The sequence below is a fragment of the Podarcis liolepis genome, assembly GCF_965112155.1.
Source record: "Podarcis liolepis genome assembly, chromosome: 2".
Taxonomy (NCBI): domain Eukaryota; kingdom Metazoa; phylum Chordata; class Lepidosauria; order Squamata; family Lacertidae; genus Podarcis; species Podarcis liolepis.
Window position 1 is genome coordinate 6,816,985 of NC_139555.1, and position 22,814 is coordinate 6,839,798.

The 22,814-nt window shown below is 44.6% G+C and overlaps 1 protein-coding gene across 2 annotated transcripts in view; it reads left to right on the forward strand.

Annotated features, from left to right (window-relative positions):
* LOC310698115 (keratin, type II cytoskeletal 75-like) overlaps window positions 1-20,411 on the forward strand; it is a 39,062-nt gene extending 18,651 nt beyond the window's left edge. The window contains exons 1-9 of one of the 2 annotated variants that reach the window (XM_083484868.1): window positions 2,707-3,647; window positions 6,859-7,067; window positions 11,636-11,696; window positions 12,165-12,260; window positions 13,430-13,594; window positions 15,315-15,440; window positions 15,683-15,903; window positions 16,930-16,964; window positions 18,876-20,411. In XM_083484868.1, coding sequence (XP_083340994.1) covers window positions 3,210-3,647; window positions 6,859-7,067; window positions 11,636-11,696; window positions 12,165-12,260; window positions 13,430-13,594; window positions 15,315-15,440; window positions 15,683-15,903; window positions 16,930-16,964; window positions 18,876-19,084 — 1,560 coding nt within the window. In that variant the 5' untranslated portion in view covers window positions 2,707-3,209 and the 3' untranslated portion in view covers window positions 19,085-20,411. Of the gene's footprint in view, window positions 1-2,706; window positions 3,648-6,858; window positions 7,068-11,635; window positions 11,697-12,164; window positions 12,261-13,429; window positions 13,595-15,314; window positions 15,441-15,682; window positions 15,904-16,929; window positions 16,965-18,875 lie in introns of those variants that run through there. The other variant, XM_083484869.1, reaches the window with a different exon arrangement.
* The last annotated feature ends 2,403 nt before the right edge of the window (window positions 20,412-22,814 follow it).

Genomic DNA, 22,814 nt, shown 5'->3' on the forward strand with positions numbered 1-22,814 from the left:
TCAATAGATATTCTATAAGCTCTCCAGTTCCTTTGGCAGTCTCCGCTTGCTGGGTCTGGGAAGTTCTTTCCAGATCTTGCAGGAACTTGAACGGCCCCATGAGAGCTCACTTGAATGGCCCCATGAGAGCCTCCCTGGAAGCCCTGGGGTGTTTGTGCAGGCACAGTTCCAAGGGTTTGAGTACAGTGGAACTTTGGTTCTTGAATGGGTTTGTTGACGAACAAATCGGCTCCTGAACGCTGAAAACCCGGACGTGTTCTGGTTTTCAAACATTTTTTGGAAGCTGAATGTCCGATGAGACAGTTGGCTATCGTTTCTGGGGCGCCTGTGCCAATTGGAAGCTGTGCCTTGGTTTTCGAACATTTTGGAAGTCGAATGGACTTCTGGAACGGATTACATTCGAAAACCAATGTACCACTGAATATCCATTTTTGCATATATGTGGAACCCTTGGAACCACCCCCCCCCACCCCCACAGAGGATGCAATTGTGCAAAGAAATTTCTAAATTGATTTGGGCATATGTAGAATAGACCTGTCTTAAGAATGAATCATAGAATCATAGAGTTGGAAGAGACCACAAGGGCCATCGAGTCCAACCCCCTGCCAAGCAGGAAACACCATCAGAGCACTCCTGACATACGGTTGTCAAGCCTCGGCTTAAAGACCTCCAAAGAAGGAGACTCCACCACACTCCTTGGCAGCAAATTCCACTGTCAAACAGCTCTTACTGTCAGGAAGTTCTTCCTAATGTTTAGGTGGAATCTTCTTTCTTGTAGTTTGGCTCCATTGCTCCGTGTCCGCTTCTCTGGAGCAGCAGAAAACAACCTTTCTCCCTCCTCTATGTGACATCCTTTTCTATATTTGAACATGGCTATCATATCACCCCTTAACCTCCTCTTCTCCAGGCTAAACATGCCCAGCTCCCTTAGCCGTTCCTCATAAGGCATCGTTTCCAGGCCTTGGACCATTTTGGTTGCCCTCCTCTGGACACGTTCCAGTTTGTCAGTGTCCTTCTTGAATTGATTCATTTATTTGTGTTGGACTTCTTCTTTCCTCTAAGCACAGATGAACACTGAAAGGATCACCAGAGGGCAAAGCAAACTCAGGAGTCTGTGCAGGACAGGCTGATATCACAAAAGATGGGAAGCAGGGTAGCTGCTTGGAAGCACAATGGAGTAGGATGCCTATTCTAAAGAGTGCAGAAAACCAGGGAGGGGGGAACTTGTGGGACTCCATGTGTTGGAGTACTGCTTTCATCACCGTTGAGCATTGGCGTTGTTGACTGAGGCTGATGGGAGTTAGAGACCAACAACATCTATGGGGTCACAGGCTCCCTACCTCAGATGTCGGCAGAAGTGGGGTGGGGGGAGAGAGACATTTCACAGGAGATCTCAGTCCTCAAGGCTTCTGTTTGCAAGAACAATTTTAGAAGGTCTTTAGAAGTTCTCATTTGTATTGCATGGAAATTCTTCTGGCCAGGGCTACCATTTGTTTGTTTGTTTCATAAGTATACTGTCCTAGACACAAGATCTACCCACTTTGGAAGAATGGCAGATGAAGGTGATAGACTATATGGAACTGGCAGAAATGACTGGCAGAATCCAGGACCAGGAAGAAGAGTCAGTGGAAGAAGATTGGAAGAAATTTAAAGATTACTTACAGAAATATTGTAAAATTAATGAATGTTAGAATGATGTTGGATAGAAATTAAGTGGTTTCCAGCTGTAATGCTTTAAGAGAATATGAAACAAAGGTCTATAAATGGGTAAAAGCTTAATGGTAAGGATTTGCTGAACTAATAAATTTAAGTGGAATACAAAAAAGGGAGGTATGAGGAGGTCTGGGGAAATAAGCTTAAGGAAAATAAGAAACGGAAAATTAATGTGTTTTTAACTGTTTTTATTTTGCATTTTTCTTTTTCTTTTTTCATTTTTACTGTAATGTGTGAAAAAAATCTTAATAAATATCTTATTAAAAAAACAACACATAAGTATACTGCCCTATAGATCTCAGGGCGGTTCGCAACATAAATTTACAATATCAAAAACACAGAATACATAATAAAAACAAAGGCAACCTAATAATTTCCCCTTCCACAACACATTCAAAAGGGCACCAGATGTTAATCAGCCAAAGGCCTGTTCACCTGGCACCTAAAGATATGTAACTAGGAGTCAGCCAAACCTCCCCGGGGAGAGCATTCCATAATGGGGAGCCACAGCAGAAAAGGCCCGTTCTTATGTTGCCACCCTCCAAACCTCTCATGGAAAAGGCACGTGAAGAAGGGACTCAGAGGATGATCTCAGAGCCCAGGTAGGTCCAAATGCAGAGAGGCGGTATACCTCAGTACCTTGAGGTATTGTGGTCCTGAGCAGTGTAAGGCTTTATAGGTCAAAACCAGCAGTTTGAATTGCGCATGGAAACTAATTGGTAGCCAGTGCAGTCAGACCAGGATCGGTGTGGTATGCTCAAACCGTCTTGCCCCAGTGAGCAACCTGGCTGCTGAATTCTGCACTAACTGAAGTTTCCAAACCATCTTCAGAGGGAGCCCTACGTATAACACATTGCGGTAATCAACGCGTTGCAATATGAGCACCTCCTGTTTCTCCCAGTGACAAACTTGAGTATATGGGTCCTCACTTGTGGTATCAATGACTTCACAATGGGTGTTGCACCTGACGAAGGAAGACCACAGGAATCTAAGAAAGAAAGAAAGAAAGAAAGAAAGAAAGAAAGAAAGAAAGAAAGAAAGAAAATGTGCCTAGTTGAGAATCATTCTCAAGGCAGCTGCCTCAGCAGCTCTCGCTGAGCTTCAGATAGCCTCCTCTATTCCCATCATGTTCAAAGAAGAAAAAGTCACTTGTTAATTTATATGAAGTTAAAAGCAATGCCTTTAGGAAACCCCAGCACTGTAAACTACAGGGTTAGAAAATTCCGCTTGGTTTTACAAGTCCTCTTGATTTTACAAGTCGTCAGGACATTACGTTAGCTACAACATAATGGAAAAGGCCTCATGCCAGACATACCAAAGAGATTAATTCAGGCCAATTACCTGTGATCTCCAGCTGCCAAACCCAGCTCTCCAATGAGATAAAAAGGGGAAACGCGTGAGCATCCCAGAGGATCCTTTCACCTTGGCTGTCCAGGAGTCTTGTCTCATCTCTCTCTGTCTCTCTCTGTTTCCCCTTCTTGCCCTGAGGAGGAACAATGGCTCAGAAATCAGTCAGAGTCTCTAAGAATTTTAGCACCTCTTCAGCTATTATCCCAGGTAGCCGAACTAGCTTCAGCACGGTTTCGGTCTCCCGGGGTGGTGGTGCAGGCCTTGGACGTGTCAGTGGTGGCTTTGGCAGCAGAAGCCTCCATGGCTTTGGAGCAAGTAAAAGAATCTCCATGGGCGGCTACCGTACTACTGCCAGATCTGGATATGGTTATGGATTAGGTCATGGAGGAGTTGGGTACCGGATTGTTGGTGGTGGTGGCTATGGCTACGGAGCTGGCGCCGGTGGCATCCATGAGGTTACCGTTAACCCAAACCTCCTGGCGCCTCTTAACTTGGAGATTGACCCCACCATCCAGAAGGTGAGGAAGGAAGAGAAGGAGCAGATCAAGACACTCAACAACAAATTTGCCTCCTTCATTGATAAGGTAAGTTTTTCTCTGGATGCCATCCTAAAAACTTTACGCTACTTTAAAACAAGTTCCTTCCTGCTACTATTTAAACAAGCTCTGCTGACAATATAGGGCAGCTGTTTTCTTTCCGTGCCTACTATATCCTACCAACATTTCATCGCTAGAAATAGACACAGCTGTGTACAGTGGTACCTTGGTTTTCGAAGTTCTCTGTTGACGAAAATTTTGTTTTTCGAATGCCGTAAACCCAGAAGTAAATGCTTCGGTTTTTGAACATGTCTTGGAAGTCGAACATGCCGTGCGGCTTCCGTATTGAGTTTTCCATATTGAGGCTTCCATATTGTTTGTTCAGTTTTTGAACATTTCAGAACTCGAACCGTCTTCCGGAAAGGATTATATTTGAAAACCAAGGTCCCACTGTATTTGTAGAGCATCCTTGCTCTCACACCATGGATCACTTCCTGATGATTGATCAGAGATGGGGGAAAACTACAAATCCCATTATCCCTTGTTATGAACAATGGCAGTTGGGTCTAATGGGAACTGTAGTCCAAAATATCAGGAGGACCTCAGGCTGGGAAAAGAGCACTTCCTCCCTATGATCAGAGACTAAACTTCAAGAGATCAGGTGGAGAAAGCAAAAAGGGTACGAGTGCATGTGTGTACGCACTAGAGATGTTTTGAAAAGGCATCTCCAAAAGGGATGGGCACACACAAAAGTGGTTGTGGGCAGTTAATAGACATGTTAGGACTAAATGTCTTACCCGTGTGGAAATTGCAGGGAAGCTCACAGGCTACATTCATATTTAAGCTGCTTTGTGCAACTTAACAGCACGACTAAGCATCTTAAAATAGTAAATCCTCTTTCATTGGTGGGAATGTGTTTTCCTTTAAGTGTGCTGAAAGCTACCCCTGACCATTAGGTCCAGTTGCTGACAAATCTGGGGTTGCAGTGCTCATCTCGCTTTATTGGCCGAGGGAACTGGCGTACAGCTTCCGGGTCATGTGTCCAGCATGACTAAACCGCTTCTGGCGAACCAGAGCAGCGCACGGAAACACCATTTACCTTCCCGCCAGAGCGGTACCTATTTATCTACTTGCACTTGACGTGCTTTTGAACTGCTAGGTTGGCAGGAGCAGGGACCGAGCAACGGGAGCTCACCACGTCGCGGGGATTTGAACCGCCGAACTTCTGATCGGCAAGCCCTAGGCTCTGTGGTTTAGACCATAGCACCACCCGCGTCCCAAGACCAGTCAATAGCTGGAGCTAAATTAGGGGGGTAGGACATTAGGTCATGGAGAGAAATTTCACTTGTTTATATTTTACTGACCTTAAAAATGTGTGACTAAAGAAACCAAGGTTTTTGCAGCAAGTCGCTTATAATCCTCAGTGTCTTAGAACCAGCAAAATATTTATTTATTTAGTAACTCATTTAGTTTCAGCATGAACCAAGGTTGTTAGCATAGTGGCACCAGTAATTTGGTACACTGTTCCTTTTGAAATCAGACAGGCAGCTACAACCCTGATATTTCATCACCTGCTCTAAGCACATTTGTTTCATTAAGTGTTTTCAGCGAATTGATAAGGATAGGGGGAGAAATTCAATTTAGTTTGCATTTAATGGCAAACGTACCTAATTTGCAGTTTCTGAAACAGTTACATGAACTGGAACACTGCTGCCCTTCACATTTTGCAATGCAGTTCTCCAATGTGTACAAAAATATGCACTTAAATACATACTGATTTGCAAAATGCGTTTATTAAGGGAAATTACATACAAAAAATGTGTACATAAAGAGAAATTTGTGTTGAAATGTTGATGGATTTTCAAGTGGGAATTTTAAAAACAAATTCACAAAATGATTTGGAAATGTGTAGAACTGAACGTAAGCTTGGAATAATGGAAAGAAGCTGAAATTCACAAGAGTCCCTCATTCCTGTGTTGATCGTTTGTTCTGGACTTAATGATTTTATAACTGGATAATGTTATAGCTGTGTGATGTTTTAATGATTTTATTGTATATCACCTTGATATTTTTTATGAGTGGCATGCTTAAAAATAGTATTATAATTAAATTTAAATAAATAACTTGGATTGCCTCCACACCAGCCCCTTCCCCGAATTGTTTTCCTTCATTCATTGGCTGGTTAGAGGAAATTCATACCACCCTCAAATAATTGCATTTGAGTGTTTTTGAGTTAGCCTCCTATACATATATTTGATCTTACATATATTTGATTTGTGGTGACACTTAAGTATTAGATGCAGGATTCCCTAGCTTTCACGGGTCTTCTGTAGCTGAAGTGTGGAGGACACTATGGATGTTGGTGAACTCCCGTCAGCCCCAGAAAGCATGGCTCATGGCCACAGATCATGGGAATTGTATTTCAGCAACATCGAAAACGCCAGAGGCTCCTCACACCTGCTGTAGTTGGATCCAGTTTCATTCTCCTGTTGCACTGCATTGGCACATGATGCAAGATCAAATTCTCTAACACTGAAGGTCTGGTTCTTCCGCTAAAACAAATTGTGTCAATGGAAAATGTTTAGATAGCTTTGTGTACCTTGCATAGAGTTCAGCTTTTGCTTGTCTTGTGAGAAAGACCTAAAGATGATGAAATTTGAACAAGGTGCTTCCAGTTCATAGCTCAAGCTCTTAAAATGCTGTACCCACTTATGCAATATGTGAGAGCAAAGGAGTATTTAGTTGTAGTTGGAAGCCCAGGTAGCCGTGCAAGATATCAGACTCCACTGCTTGGTACCTACTGGCAGCTGAGAGCCCAAATTTGCTTTTAATATATAAAAGTCACAATTGATCCTGTGTCACAATCCACAGAAAATTCACCATGCTTTTTTTTTAAAGCAACCAATAGACACAATTAGATGCATGTGTCAAAAGATAACACTTCCCGGTTTCATTCCTATATCTTTCCATTTATCCACCATCTGCAAATCTCCTGGACCTTCTGAATCATTTGATACTAGCCACTCTTTGAGCTGCTATTAATACTAACTCATTAGGTACAACCTGCCAGCTCCCTGTAACATTTTCTATGTAAAGTATTTGCTGTGGCAATTTCTTGCAATCTATTTAAAAATAGAAGGGAAAGATATTCAGGATATTACCTCCTTTGATGGTGGTATAGCTTAGCAACCCGTATTCTGTTTTGTCCGTACACGAGGCCAACATTCAACATATTTTTGTCTTGGTGGGATACATTCAGGTCCGTTTCCTGGAGCAACAGAACAAAGTGCTAGAGACCAAATGGAGCCTATTGCAGGAGCAAAAGATCACCCGGCGTAACCTTGAGCCTTTATTTGAGTCATACATCAGTGGTCTAAAAAATCAGCTGGATCATATTCTGGGACAGAGACCACAATTAGAGATGGAATTGAAGAACATGCAGGATACAGTGGAGGACTTCAGGATAAGGTGGGTACCGTAAAATTATTCTTATCATCATTGTTGCACGGTAGGGGGTTAGACTTGATGGTCCTTGGGGTCTCTTTCACATTTACAATTCTATGATAACCACAATTAATTTATAAATCAGCTTCTGTACAATTGTCTCAAGGCGGCGTGCAGTTAAAAAGAGCAAACAAAAAACCCCCCAATCAGTAAAAAAAAACAACAGCAGATACATTTAAAAGAAGACATTGAAAATTAAACACTCAGGACAAAAGACCAGTTTATCCAGTTAGGGAAGTCTGTTGGAACACAGTTGTTTCTGGAAAGTGCAGGTGGTGGGTGTTTTTCAAGAGGGAAGCTGTTCCACAACAGGGGCAGCCACACTAAAACCCCTGCTTTAAGTTACTTGCACATACTGCAGCAATCTGACTGAAGGCAAAAGAATGTAAAATAGACAAATGAAAAGGAGTCTGTCAGTCTTCTCCTACTAGCGATCTCCTTGGAGTGTGACTTTTGTTTAGTCGTGTCCGCCTCTTCGTGACCCCATGGACCAGAGCACGCCAGGCACTCCTGTCTTCCACTGCCTCCCGCAGTTTGGTCAAACTCATGCTGGTAGCTTCGAGAACACTGTCCAACCATCTCGTCCTCTGTCGTCCCCTTCTCCTTGTGCCCCCCATCTTTCCCAACATCAGGGTCTTTTCCAGGGAGTCTTCTCTTCTCGTGAGGTGGCCAAAGTATTGGAGCGATCTCCTTAGCTGACTGCCGATGCTCTAAATGTGAAGCAAAATCTCAGTCAGATGAAAATCTTATTTATTTTTGGTCACATGTCAAAAGTCAGCCTGGCTGGGCATCTTCTGAGGGCCCAAACTCCACCCATGACAAATGCCCCCGAACCTCCTCCTCTTCCTCCTCTTCTTCAGCATTGCAACCTGCCAGCATTCACCTACCTTTCACTCTGGCCCAAATGGTGGTGGAGGTGCTGAGAGAGGGAAGAAGTGGATGCCCCTGCCTACTTGCTCATTGGCTCTTTGCCTGGAAAGCAAGCGGGTGGCAGGGACCAATGGGGGAGGAGGAAGGAGCAGGTGGTGACAGCCTTTAGAGGCCCTGAACCAGGGGCCAACAAACTTTTTCAGCAGGGAGCCAGTCTACTGTCCCTCAGACCTTGTGGGGGGCCGGACTATATTTTTTGGGGGGAAATGAATGAATTCCTATCCCCCACAAATAACCCAGAGATGCATTTTAAATAAAAGGGCACATCCTACTCATGTAAAAACACGCTGATTCCCAGACCGTCCGCGGGCCAGATTGAGAATGCGATTGGGCCAGATCCGGCCCCCGGACCTTTGTTTGCCTACCCATGCCCTAAACACTGAAAAGATTATGGTGTCCACCATTTGCAATTCAAAATAAAAAGAATACTAACTAGTAAAATAATGTTTTCAACAAACAAAAAACATAGATTTATTGCATACCATGACAGATCTAGTTTCATTGCATTATTTTTATCCACATTAGTATAAGGTCCCTCGGTTTAGGTGAGGACAGGAAAATGGCAGAAGAGTGGAGACAACAGGAAGTGCAGGAAAGATATGATTTTGCCCACAATGACCGCTCCCCACATTAAATGGGGGGCGCCCTTTGCGTGGTCACGCGCAGCCCCCTGGACCCTATGCGGTTCCATTAGCACAGGCTTGGCTTTGTCTTCCCTCAGGTGGGATACCTGAAGGTCTCCGCCTACCTCAGTCAGTTGTCCAATCCCGCCTAGGGAAGCGTTGCCAAGGTGACCAGGCCAAGTAGGGGAGGGACTACCTGCCCACACAATAGAGGGAGGATCTTACCTGGGAATCTTCAGTTGGCTCCAGAGCTTGATTTCTTTGATGCTCTTCCTAAAATGCCAAATGCCAAATTCTTTTATATATGTATATCATTAAATTGCTGAACACCCAAGTTCCAGCAGGTTCAGTATGTTGGCCAAGGAAAGTGGAAAATTGTAAGATGATTATTATTAACGACTCTTCGTCCTAACTTCCCATGGCAGGTCACAATAGCTTAAAATACAACATTAAGAATGGTTTAAAAGGAATCATAATCACTCTGTAGAGGGAAACACACACACACACACACACACAATATTGGTTCAAATATAAGCTGTCCCCCAATATAGGTCACAACCTTAAAATGAAAATGTTTTGAAAGGAATCTCTTAAATCTCCAGCACCATCCAATGTATTTTTGTTTGGCTTTTTTACAATCTAAAAATCAAATGCAAATTTTGCACTCGTTTCACAATTGACATAATGGGTGAGCCTTTTACAAAAACCACTAAAGTACACCAAAATTCTGCATGGGTCCAGAGATGGGCTTAAATCACAGCTTCTCTACTTGCGAGAGCACAATTATAGGCCACGCTCAAGTTTTATACAAACCAGATTAATTGAGAATATGCAGCCTGTATTCAGATGAATATGGAATGAACAGACACCCCCCCACACACACCCTCACCCCTCTTTCATTGGGGTTTAGAGGTTGTCAAATGGCCTTTCCCCATTGCTTGGCTCCAGGAAACTAATGGCATTAAGACAAGCCAGCTGGATCAGGCCCACTGCCCATTTCATCCTGTTTTCATGACAGCCACACACATGCCAAAACTGCATTCCCATTTGTGCTGCACCTTCTGGCCGCTTCGTATTTGGCCAGGTTTCAAGAAAAGAAAGGTGAGGGCAGACTGGTCTTGGCCTCTCCTCAAAGTAATGTCAATAAAACTAGTCCGGGCGTTTTCATTTTTGAATTCCTTCAGAAAGACGTAACATCAACCAAAGCCAAAAGCCAAAACACCAGGACACTTCCGGGCTCACAATGCTCTGTTTTTGAGGATGAGTCTCTTTGTGGGCTTGTAATAGGGGCACAGCACATTGGATGCCTCTTGATCTGGGGTTGCATGGAGAATAGGCCTGAACGTGAGCTGCACTTATCACCAGGATTGATGAGAAGACAGTAATTCTGGTTTATTGCGGTGTTAGCTCTTCTTACAGCCTTCCACTCCCTTCCTCAGGCATTGCAGGTCTAAACCACCACCATCCCAAACACTCTGTGTCCTTCCCAAAGCCTTCAACCCAGGGGTCAGCAACCTTTTTCAGCCATGGGCCGGTCCACTATCCCTTAGACCATGTGGTGGGCTGCACTATATTTTGAAAAAATAATAATGAATGAATTCCTATGCCCCACAAATAACCCAGAGATGCATTTTAAATAAAAGAACGCATTCTACTCATGTAAAAACACGCTGATTCCCGGACCATCCATGGGCTGGATTGAGAAGGTGATTGGGCTGGATCTGGCCCCTGGGCCTTAGTTTGCCTACCCGTGCTTCAACCAGTGCTTCCCAAAGCCTTCTGTCTGAATTTGCTCTTTGCTAGCATCCTACCCCAAGACAGCCGCCATAGATGCTCAGAGTTCAGCCTGGTCCCTGTGTCATTGGCGGGTTGGGGCTAGGGCCTCCAGTAGCCCCTTTCTCTAAGCCAGGGGTCTGCAACCTTTAAGACAAAAAGAGCCACTTGGACCCGTTTCCGAAGAAAAAACAACAACTGGGAGCCGCAAAACCATTGCGACATTTAAAACAAATATATCTCCGGAGCCACGATCTGACAGCGGGCGGGAAGGTGATGTCGGGACGGTGCGTGACTAACGCACGCACCGCCCCCATGCGACGTCACAGCCAGTACAGCGCCCGCCACAGTGAGGAGTGTCGAGGCACACAATGCACCTCCTCCCCTCGCTAGTATCCGCCCCGGAGCCGCAGCAAAGATGTAAAAGAGCCACATGTGGCTCCGGAGCCACGGGTTGCAGACCCCTGCTCTAAGCTATGGGGCCTGAGAAGTCACACCAGCCTGCATTCCCAACTGTTGTATCTGGGGTTTTAGAGAGCACCAAAAACCCCCACCCCTATGACTATGTCAACAAATGGATACTTAACATTATTGCCTTAAAGCTCATAAATGACAGTTAAGCATTATCCCCCCTCACACCAAGCATTCCTCAAAGCCTAATTTCCAAAGTGAAATTCTAAAATAAAATCTGAATTCTAACATTTTGATGGCTGCTAGCTTTAAATGTTTTGAAAGGATGTGAACAAACAAGGAAGATTAGTTTATGAAATGTTATTAGCCATGTTACCTAAATGGAACCTTCATGTTCAGAGGCAATATATCTTATATAGCAGAAATGTTGGAGACAAACAACTGAGGGGGTTTCTTGTGGGCTTGCTGGAGCCAAATGGATTGCTATTTATGCTGTGCTATATGGACACTGGTCTGATCAAGTAAGGATCTTAAGAACTTATGCTGAATTTGGAATTTGTGTAAACTTTCCTCTTAACTTCAGCAAATATCAGTCTTCAAACAGGGATGTGCTTACTTTTTTGCACATGGGTTCCATCCTTCTACTTTAGTCTGGTGAAAGAGCCAAAGATTATTGTGGCAGGTGCCAGAAGGCGATGGGAGACTTTAAAAGAATTCTGTGAAATAGGTGGGAAGGTCTTTTCTTCCACTCATCCAGTGGTAATGAGTCACTCAATTTCCCTCTCCCTCCGACAGGTATGAAGAGGAGATCAACAAGCGCACAGGTGCAGAAAATGATTTTGTGGTGCTCAAGAAGGTGAGTGGGTTTCCATGAGGCAAGACACAGTGATAACAGCAAGAACCTTGATTGAACTACATAACTGGGAAACAGGGGCAAAGCAACTGCTTATATAAATTTCTGAAAGCTTGGGCCACTCCCACTCCCAACATGATTGGCTGTCTAAACTTCCAAGCTGCGAATCACAACTCAGAGTTCAAGGGCCAATGGCAGAGGCCCCAATCCTGAAATGTTCTGTGATTGCACATCGTGTATCAAATCAGAACAAAGGAGCTCAGAATCCTTAGTCCAGACTCAAGCTCAGGCAAACACAGACCACTGAATTCATAACAGTAGCTTCAGCACATTTGGCACAGAGTGATGGGGCCACTGCTTTAAACAAATGCATGCTTTAACCCTTGTACTTTTAGGGGAAACTTGTGGTTTCGTTTTGGCTCTCACATCTGCTGTGGTGTTCAGCCCTTTGGTCTTTTTCTCTCTTTCCAGGATGTGGATGCTTCCTTTATGAACAAGGTTGAGCTGCAAGCCAGAGTGGATTCCCTAGCTGATGAAATCAACTTCCTGAGAGCTTTCTATGAAGAAGTAAGAACACCGTCTAGTTTTTTCAGGGAGAAAGAAAGAAGAGTCTAGCAAGATGAGCCCAAACCAGCTTTGGTTGACATTTTGCATTTTCAAGCATTGGTTGCTACCAACAAGTTCAATCTCTAGGCCTCTACTCAGATGGCATCCTAACAGAGAGGAAACCAGCTCCTTGTGGCTCAATCCTATACTACTCTGCTGAAGTCTAAGTCAGAGATGGGAAACTTCTGGCGTTCCAGATATTGTTGGACTACAACTCCCATCATCCCTCACCATCAGCCATGCTAGCTGTGGCTGATGTCATCTGGATTCTAGCATTATCTGGAAAGCACAGGATTCCCCAGTACCAATAGGCTGTGTAGGCATCGGCATAGAGGCCCCAAGCCTTTTAGGGCCCCTGAGACAACGGATCAAAATAATCTTGATTTGATCTTGAAAGAAAATTGAAATCAAGCTTTCTTAGTTCAATGCTATCCCAGTAGAGCATTTGCACAACGGGGGTGGGCTGCAATTTCAACTGCCCTCCAGCCTCCACAGGGCTTAATCCGGCACAGCTCAATCATTTTTGCCATTTGAGCAATTTTTCCAGCAGCCTCTTCGCTGTTCCACTAGAGAAGCTGCCCTAGAGGTATACCTTTTGCTCACTACTGAAATATTGGGACCTGTTAACAGAATCCAGCTTATTTCAAACTGTTTCTTACTTAATATGTCGCTCGGATGCCATAATAAAATACAATCCGGACTGAAAGATGAATGGATAGACAAAATACAAAGAGTTAGGCCTGGCATGTAACCAACCAAGCACCAAGGAAGTCTTTTGAGGTGTGACTGCATCCTCAATATTAGCAAGAATTGGGCGTGTTTATTTCAAGCAGGGTTGCAGACTGTTCTAGGGTCTCACTTTTCCATCTAGCACAGTAGAGATGGGGGAACCCTCCAGACATTGCTGGACTACCACTCCCTTAATCTCTGACCCTTGGCCATGCTGGCTAGGATGATAGCAGCTGGAGTCCAGCAACATCTGAAAAGCCAAAGATTCCCCATCTCTGAAATAAGCTTCAGGCTGCAAAGTTTCCTTGCTCAGTGTGGACCAGTGCTTGAATGTGGTAGAGATGTGTGTGTCTTTCACCTTGGTAAGCCCTCTTTCTTCAACTTCCCCCCCCCCCTTGTAGGAATTAGCCCAGTTGCAGGCCCACATTTCTGACACCTCTGTCGTTCTCCAAATGGACAACAACCGAAACCTGGACCTGAACAGCATCATCGCCGAGGTCAAGGCTCAGTATGAAGACATTGCCAACCGAAGCAGGGCTGAGGCAGAATCGTGGTATCAAAGCAAGGTGAGCAGTTCTTAAGTGATGGGGAAATGGGTTTGAAAGGAGGAGCCAGGGCTCTAAAGCCATGTATCTAGAGTGGCCATGTATCTTACTTTTACAGAAGACAGTCCCTATTTGAAGAGCTGTTGGAGGATATGGCTGTACCTCAAGGCATCCTCTGTTTGAAAGGCTGTCAGATCTACCTCCATGTAAAGCTAAAGAATCCTAAGAAAGGAAAACATGGAGGATCTTGAAGTTGCCCATCACCAATGAGCACCAGGGCAGCAGACTGAGCAGGCATGAAGGTCACCTGCTCACAGCCTTCCCAATATGGGGAGATGTATTGTGTGCCTATTTGACCTGTATGTGTTATGTCTAAATTTACATCTACAGTCGTACCTTGGTTGTTGAACAGGATGCGTTTTGAGATTCTGTTCAATTCCTGGAACCATTCAAAAATTAAGGCACGGCTTTCAATTGGCTGCAGGAGCTTCCTACAGAAAATCAGAAGCCACAGAAGGCATGCTGGATGTTTGGCTTCTGAATATCGTTCAAAAACTGGAACACTCACTTCCAGTTTTTTGTTTGGGAGCTGAAACGTTTGGCAACTAAGCCATTTGAGATCCTGTTGCATTTGCAAAGTAAAGGAAGGATTGAACTCTGATTAATATGAATACACACAGAGGCTTGAACCAGCAAGACTCTGGGAAGGGTGCGTATAATCGTGTCTCTCTGTGCTGTCCGAATCAGATCTCCGCAGCCCCCCAGCCCAGGTACTTTTATTCACAAAAAAGCTTTTTACAGAGTGTTCAAAAGAACCAATCATATTTCTTCTGAGCATTTCCACAAACCCACGTGGGGAGAAAGTTAAACCACTAAAACTAATTAAGCACAAATATTTCTGGGGTAAATAAGTTGAGAACTACAAAGGGGTGGTAAATACTGTACTGTTTTTAACACTGATTGGGAGCCGCCCAGTGTGGCTGGGGAAACTCAGCCAGATGGGCGGGGTATAAATAGTAAATTATTATTATTATTATTATTATTATTATTATTATTATTATTATTATTATTATTAAATAAGTTGAGAACTACAAAGAAGAGCATCTGGCAACCCTGGAGGTAATAAACAAGCAATACATATGATAAGGAGGATGGCCAGGAGGACAGTGACCATTATCCCCTTAATGTGAGATCTGTTTCCTGGCCCTAAGATCAACATCTTAAGATTATATATAAGAAAACTACATCAAAGTAACTTGCCCACTATCTTTATGGCACAGGATGCCTGCCTGGCGAAGCAACTGCTGTGTACGCTGTGTACGTGACGTGAGGAGAGAGAAATGGGCAGTAGGGTCAAAAGGGCCAGAGATGCAGAGGTGTAGACTGATCAAAAATCATATCAAAATAGTTTAAACCCAGTCAACGCAATGCTTTCATTGCTGACACAGATGGCTTACTCTATATTTGTTATAATTCCTCATAGCAATCCCACCTGATCACTACATCTCTGGATATTTGCACTCCTACAGGTCCAAAGTATGACTGTATATACATGTGCACATTTTATGCAAATCTGTGTCCTCCTTTCTCCTCTTTGGAGTTTTTTTCCTTTTTTTTTTTGAGGAAGGGGTGATGCATTTGCTCTCTTTTTGGCAATTTAAAAGTGGCTACCCTATGTTTCCCTCCATCAAAGTTTGCACTTCAGTAATCTAAATAATTTCCCCCCTTTTTTGACTCTCAGTATGAAGAATTGCAGCTTTCCGCTGGAAGGCACGGAGATGATCTGCGCAATACAAAGACTGAGATCTCCGAGCTGAACCGCATGATCCAACGACTCCATTCCGAGATCGACAATGTGAAAAAACAGGTACTGCCATGCAGGGCTGCTGAAAATTTCAACTAAAGGAGTATTTCATGGCAAAGCTGGCAAGGGGCAGTGGCAGCTATGTAGGGGGGGGGGTGGACTTAGAGAGAAGTAAAATAAGCTTGTTTTGTACCAGTCTTCAAATGCTGATGACAATACTGTGGATCCAGATATTTTACTTAATTCTAGTTAAATTATCCTAAGTTGCTCCGAGCTGAGAACATTGCCTTTTCTTCTTCCCCTAGTGTGCCAGCCTGCAGGCAGCCATTGCCGATGCAGAGCAGCGTGGAGAACTTGCCCTTAAAGATGCCAGGATAAAGTTGGCCGAACTGGAGGAGGCTCTAATGAAGGCCAAGGCGGACATGGCACGTCAGCTTCGGGACTACCAGGAGCTCATGAACGTCAAACTGGCCCTGGATATTGAGATCGCCACCTATAGGAAGCTGCTGGAAGGGGAGGAGAGCAGGTTGGTGGAACCCAAGTGGGCTGGGGTGAAGTGTGAAATGCACCGCTAGACTGCCGGTGGAAAAAGACCCTCTCTTGGTGGGGACAGACCCCATCCTCCTCTTTGATCTCCACCAGGCTTCTTGCCAAGCAAGGTATTACCCAGGGATGGAGGATCTGTGGCCCTCCAAATGTCATTGGACTCCAATTCCCATCAGTCCCCACCAGATTGGCTAGTGGTCAAGGATGATGGGAGTTTTCGTTCAACAACATCTAGAGGGCCACTCCACAGCAGTCAAAACTACAACACACATATCTAATATAGTTCTCTGTTTGACCAGTGGTCCCAGATACAATGTTTACATTATGATGATGGGCTCTGAAAGCTAAAGCAAACTTTTGGGCCAGTCTTCTGGGAAGAGGAGAAGTTTAGCAGGTGGGTGCCCAGGCCTATCATTGCCACCTGGAATCCTCTCACAGTCACTGGGTCCCTTGCTGATGCTGAGGCCTCTATTCTGGCTGGAGTTTGCAGTTGAAGTCTAAGAATACTGCCATGGGTTTGTGGTAGCTGCCATGGTTTTTTTTAAACTCACACTGCCATTGGAAAATGGAACTTCCTGGGCACTGCAGTTTGGAAAATGAAGATGGCAGCTGCAACTGTGGCTTCTGAGCCCCCACCAGACAACTCTCTGCCCAGCAGCCCCTTAAGACAACCCTTGGGCTACCACAGCTCCAAAGACCATTTTGATCTATCACTTTGTTGTGGTGGTGATGGGGAAAAGACAGGATTGCTTGTCCTCATTCTATTGATCATTTCCTGCACATGGAAAGCAAGTTGTAAATGAGAAAAAAAGTTTGCAGCTTCCAATGGGATTTCTCTGTGCACAGAAAACTAAAGCCTTGCCAATGCCTTAGTGCTCTTGAATAGAATAGTGGTCTTACTGGCAGTTATTAGCTCTGCAGAATTGCATTTGAACCACTGCTATTTTCCCCCAAGCTGCTGGATCATAACAATTAAAGTAATTTCCTTTGCTCTCTCATTTAACAGGCTTGCTGGAGAGGGAGTTGGCGCTGTAAATATCTGTAAGTAATAAGCAAGTGAATCACAGAAACTCACAATCCTCTAATTACCGTAATTTTCGCTCCATAACACGAAGTTTTTTCCTCCTAGAAAGTAAGGGGAAATGTCTGTGCGTGTTATGGAGCGAATGCCTACGGATGGCGGGGGAATCTGCAGCAGTCGTGAGCAGTCCATGGCTTGCTTTGAAACAGCAAAGCGGGTGTAAGCGGCTCCTGTCAGCGAGCCCAGCCGGGGAGGAGGGAGAGAAGCAGAGCGGGAGAGGAGAGGAGCCGCTTACACAAGTGTAAGCGGCTCCTGTCCGGTTGGCTGCTTTAAAACAACCCCGTGCTCTCTGTCCCTGCCTGCAGTTTTTTGCTGTCCGATTTTGGATTAGCCACTGTAGGGGCTATGTGTGTGTGTGCTTGAGCTATCGTTCTCCTCCTCCTGCTTCCCGTTCACTCTCCCAGCGCCCCTGCGACTTTAGGATTGATACTCTGTGTGTCTCTCTGTGTGTGAGGGTTCGTTCTCCTTCTCTTGCTTCCCGTTCACTCCCCCAGCGCCCCTGTGACTTCCAGCGCCCCTGCGACTTTAGGGCCAGTTCTCTGCATGTGTGTGTGTTTTGACCTCACTGTGCTTGTTGGGGGAGAGTGTTGGTCGCAATTTTTCTTCATTTGTCTCAGAGTGGTTACTATTGTGGTTTCCTTTGTTTGTCTTAGCACGTTGCTTTTAATTATCTTTAAGTGTGAGTGTGAGTGTCTCGGCAGCTGCCGAGCCGGGGAGGAGGAAGAGAAGCAAAGCCTACTTGTTTTAAAGGAGCAAAGCGGGAAGAAGAAGAAGAAGAAGAAGAGTTTGGATTTGATATTCCGCCTTTCACTCCCCTTCAGGAGTCTCAAAGCGGCTAACATTCTCCTTTCCCTTCCTCCCCCACAACAAACACTCTGTGAGGTGAGTGGGGCTGAGAGACTTCACAGAAGTGTGACTGGCCCAAGGTCACCCAGCAGCTGCATGTGGAGGAGCGGAGACGCGAACCCGGTTACCCAGATTACGTGACTACCGCTCTTAACCACTACACCACACTGGAGAGGAGAGGAGCCGCTTACATGAGTGCAAGCGGCTCCTGTCCGGTTGGCTCCTTTAAAGCAAGCAGGCTCTCTGTCCCTCTCTCCTCCCCACTCAGCTCGCTAAATAGCAGCAAAGTTTTTCACATCGCTAAGCTGGGGAGGTGGAAGAGAAGGAGCAAAGTGGGAGAGGAGAGGAGCCTTCTCCCCTTATACCCCTCTTCTGCATTATTAGCAGCAACCTTCTCCACACACCTCACGCGTGCTCCTTGTCCCTTGAGTGCTTTTCTTTTTCTTCCCTCCCCACTTAAAACGTGGTTACAAAGCACAGATCCACATGGATCCTCAGGATTTTTGCACTGGGTCACCCCAAATTCACCATCAGATCACATAGCATGTCCATGGCTACAGCCTGCACCAAAAAACACACACGTACCCGCTGTTTCATGGGGCCACAATGGCACAAAAACGTGGTTACAAAGCATGGATCCACATGGATCCTCAGGATTTTTGCATTGGGCTACCCCAAACTCACCGTCAGATCACGTCTGTGGCCACAGCATGAACCACAAAAATCATACATCCACTGTTTCATTTAGAATATTTTTTTTCTTGTTTTCCTCCTCTAAAAACTACGTGCGTGTTATGGTCAGGTGCGTGTTATAGAGCGAAAAATATGGGTAATTACCTCTCACCACTGATCTAAAGAAATAAAGGATCAAATGTTTTGTCAGCAACAAAAAATATACCCAAAGAAATGCATAGTTATTGTATCAATACAGAAATATTAGGTTGTGGAATTCTTTATGCCTTCTTTGATGTTCCTCAGATGTTTTAACCCATGAACCCTGAACTTCTCCTCTGGTCCCTTTGCAGCTGTGGTCCATTCATCTGGAGGCATGAACTACGGCGGTGGAAGTGCCATGGGCCTTGGCTACGGAGGAGGCCTCAGCACTGGAGGAAGCAGTTTCACCTCTGCTGGTGGCAAGGCGCTATCTGGGAGCATGAGTTCAGCCCGGGGGAGCAGTTCCAGTATGAAGATTGTGTCGAAAACCTCTACCACCAGAAAGAGCTACCAGAACTAAAGACGTCCTCGGCTAAGTCAGGGGTGGAGATACCTGTGGTCCTCCAGGTGTCGCTAGACTCCAACTCCCATCCGGCACAGCCAGCAGTGAGGTCTGATGGGAGTTGAAGTCCAACAACTGGAGGGCCACCAGTTTCCCCATCCCTGGAAGTAGTCAAATTAGGCAAGGCTGACTCGCAGGGGCAAACTAGACATAAGAGTGATGGGTCCCACTCAGTGAACAAGCTGGAAGGGAGAAATACAGAGTGGGATGGAGAGAGAAAAGAGGGAGACCTACGCAGGTATATCAATGCAGTGCATGAGAGATGATGTAATGAGAACACCGCTTGCATTTTCATTGTGGGATCTTCCTCATCCAGCAGTTCTTACCCGACATTAAAGGTGATCTAAAGTGCTTATTAACAGCTTCTCAATGGCAAATTTTACATCCACAATTCCAGAGTTTCTGTTAGGAGATATTCCTAGCCCTATCTGGGTTGAAACTGGTATCTTCTGCATGCAAAGCTGATACTCTCTACCACTGAGCTGTGGCCCTCCCTGAACTCCCAGAGTTCCCTGGGAAGATGGGTTGCTTGTTAAACCCCTCTGGTAATTGTATTTCTGTGAGGAGAATACGTGTCTCCCAACAATTCGCAGCACCCTTAAAAAACCCACAGTTTTCAGGGGAAAGCCATGTCAGTCTACAGTGACACAACACTGATTAAATGGATAGCACAGATGGGGCTGCATCTGCTAGGATTGCCATGCAGTGGTCAATTCAGATTTACGATATGAAAATATAACTGATATTCTTAGTTACTTCATCACCACTCATGAATTGCACTGATGTACTTATGTAATACCTCTGCCATTTACTCTTCCTCCCACTCTGACTATCAAAAGATGTGAGATCTGTTCTCCATAGGTATCAGGATTGGAGAACACACACAGGGCATCTGTCTATTCTATATATTTCACTGTGCATCACGCAGTTCTGCCATTACCATTTACTGTGCTTTTCATTAGCTAACCATATGTTTTTTAAGTACATTTTTAATTTTCACATCTGCCATAAAGCACACATTGAAGTTAAAATGCATTAATTGTCCCCTAATAAAAGCAATTCATTACTTTCTGAAAATAATGGGCATAATATGTATGTCTCTTCTGACAAATTAATGGGATGGGGACCTGTGGTCTTGTTTCCTTCTATAGCTAACAATACTTTCTTGTGTGTGGGGGGGGGAAGAGTTGCAGGGCAAATGTTAAAGGCTTAAACCACTTCCCTCAACACTGTAAACCTGATTCAGTTCCCCCTCAATGTAGTCATTAAAATATAATGAGGAAATCAAGTACAGTGGTGCCTCGCAAGACGAAATTAATCCGTTCCACGAGTCTCTTCGTCTAGCGGTTTTTTCGTCTTGCGAAGCAACCCTATTGGCGGCTTAGCGGATTAGTGCTATTAGCGGTTTAGCGGCTATTAAAGGCTTAGCGGCTATTAAAGGCTTAGCGGATTAGCGGCTAAAAGGCTATTAGCGGCTATTAGCGGCTTAGCGGCAAAAAAAAATCGGAACACTTGCAAGACGTTTTCATCTTGCAAAGCAAGCCCATAGGGAAAATCGTCTTGCGAAGCAGCTCAAAAACGGAAAACCCTTTCGATTAGCGGGTTTTCCGTCTTGCGAGGCATTCGTCTTGCAGGGCACCACTGTAGTGGATTTCCCTTTCCATATTTAGTTTTACCCTTAAGAGTGATTGGGTAATGCTGCATAAAAGCCAACCATCATGGGATGACGTTCATTCTTTCCATGTGAAATACCTTCCAGAGGAAATAAAGAAGGATTGTCATTTGTAATTTTGGTTTCCATAAAACATATTGGGTCCATGAACATTTTTCTTGGAAGGTTTTTCTCTGGAATAATGCAGAAAACACAAACCCTATCTATATAAAATTTGGGAAATTTGAATGCTCTTCCAAAGACAAATGTGTTTCAGTGGTTCACTGAAAACATTCTCGGTTTTCTAACAACTTTGGGATTAGGAAGCAGAAATCAGGAAAAAATGAAGAAATTGTTTCAGTGTTTGCAGTAAAAATAGTAGAATTCTTTTGTGTTCTTTGTTGCTGTTTTCAAAACAATAACACGTCTACAGCTTAGCTGTCTTTACCTTGGCCTTGGGTGAATTAATTTCCCCAGAATGTTATGCCATTATATATAAGAGCCTGGAAACAAGTATCAACACCAGAATGGTCTTTGCATAATCAATATGTAGCAGAATCACCTGGAATAAGCAAAAGGGTCATATCAGTTTATTGGCTCCATGACTGATGGCTCCTTGTAAGGAAAGGAGATGTATTTCTGGTCTATAATTGTACTCAAACCACCACAGCACTTGTATTACTTTTGTGTTTATGTTGAAGTCTTTCCAATTTCATGCCATCTCCGTAATAAAACTGCTGTCGATCTAAGCTGCGTGCATCGATTCTGACTGTGTGGGGCTCCTTTCATACAACTTGCTTTAAGGCCCATTCTTGTATTGCCACCCTCTAAACCTCTCATGGAAAAGGCACATGAAGAAGGGCCTCAGAGGATGATCTCAGAGCCCAGGTAGGTCCAAATGCAGAGAGGCGGTATACCTCAGTACCTTGAGGTATTGCGGTCCTGAGTAGTGTAAGGCTTTATAGGTCAAAACCAGCAGTTTGAATTGGGCCTGGAAACTAATTGGTAGCCAGTGCAGTCAGACCAGGATTGGTGTAGTATGCTGAAATCGTCTTGCTCCAGTGAGCAACCTGGCTGCCAAATTCTGTACTAACTGAAGTTTCCAAACCAACTACGTATAATGCATTGTGATAAGCAAAGTGTTGCAATATGAGCACCTCCTGTTTCGCCCAGTGACAAACTTGAGTATTTGGGTCCACACTTGTGGCATCACTGACTTCACAATGGGTGCTGCACCTGACAGAGGAAGACCACAGGAATGTCAGAAAGAAAGAAAGAAAGAAAGAAAGAAAGAAAGAAAGAAAGAAAGAAAGAAAGAAAGAAAGAGAAAGAAAGAAAATGTGCCTAGTTGAGAATCATTCTCAAGGCAGCTGCCTCAGCAGCTCTCGCTGAGCTTCAGATAGCCTCCTCTATTCCCATCATGTTCAAAGAAGAAGAAATCACTTGTTAATTTATATGAAGTTAAAAGCAATGCCTTTAGGAAACTCCAGCACTGTAAACTACAGGCTTCTATGGGATAATTATTCTAGAAGAAATTTGATGAGATAGTGATCTGACATGGTCAACTCTTCCTGTCTCTGTTTAAAGGTAAAGGGACCCCTCACTGTTAGGTCCAGTCGCAGACAACTCTAGGGTTGCGGCACTCATCTCTCTTTAGTGGCCAAGGTAGCTGGCGTACAGCTTCCGGGTCATGTGGCCAGCATGACTAAGCAGCTTCTGGCGAACCAGAGCAGTGCACGGAAACTCCGTTTACCATCCTGCCGGAGCGGTACCTATTCATCTACTTGCACTTTGACGTGCTTTCAAACTGCTAGGTTGGCAGGAGCTGGGACCGAGCAACGGGAGCTCACCCCGTCACGGGGATTCAAACTGCCAACCTTCTGATCGGCAAGTCCTAGGCTCTGTGGTTTAGACCACAGCACCACCCACATCCCTTTACCTATGTTTATTACCTCCCTATTCTATCCCTTGTGAATAGTCTTTGATGGTTGCCTTTGGTGTGTCATCTGGTGGCAAATGGCTAAAAACATGCAGTGG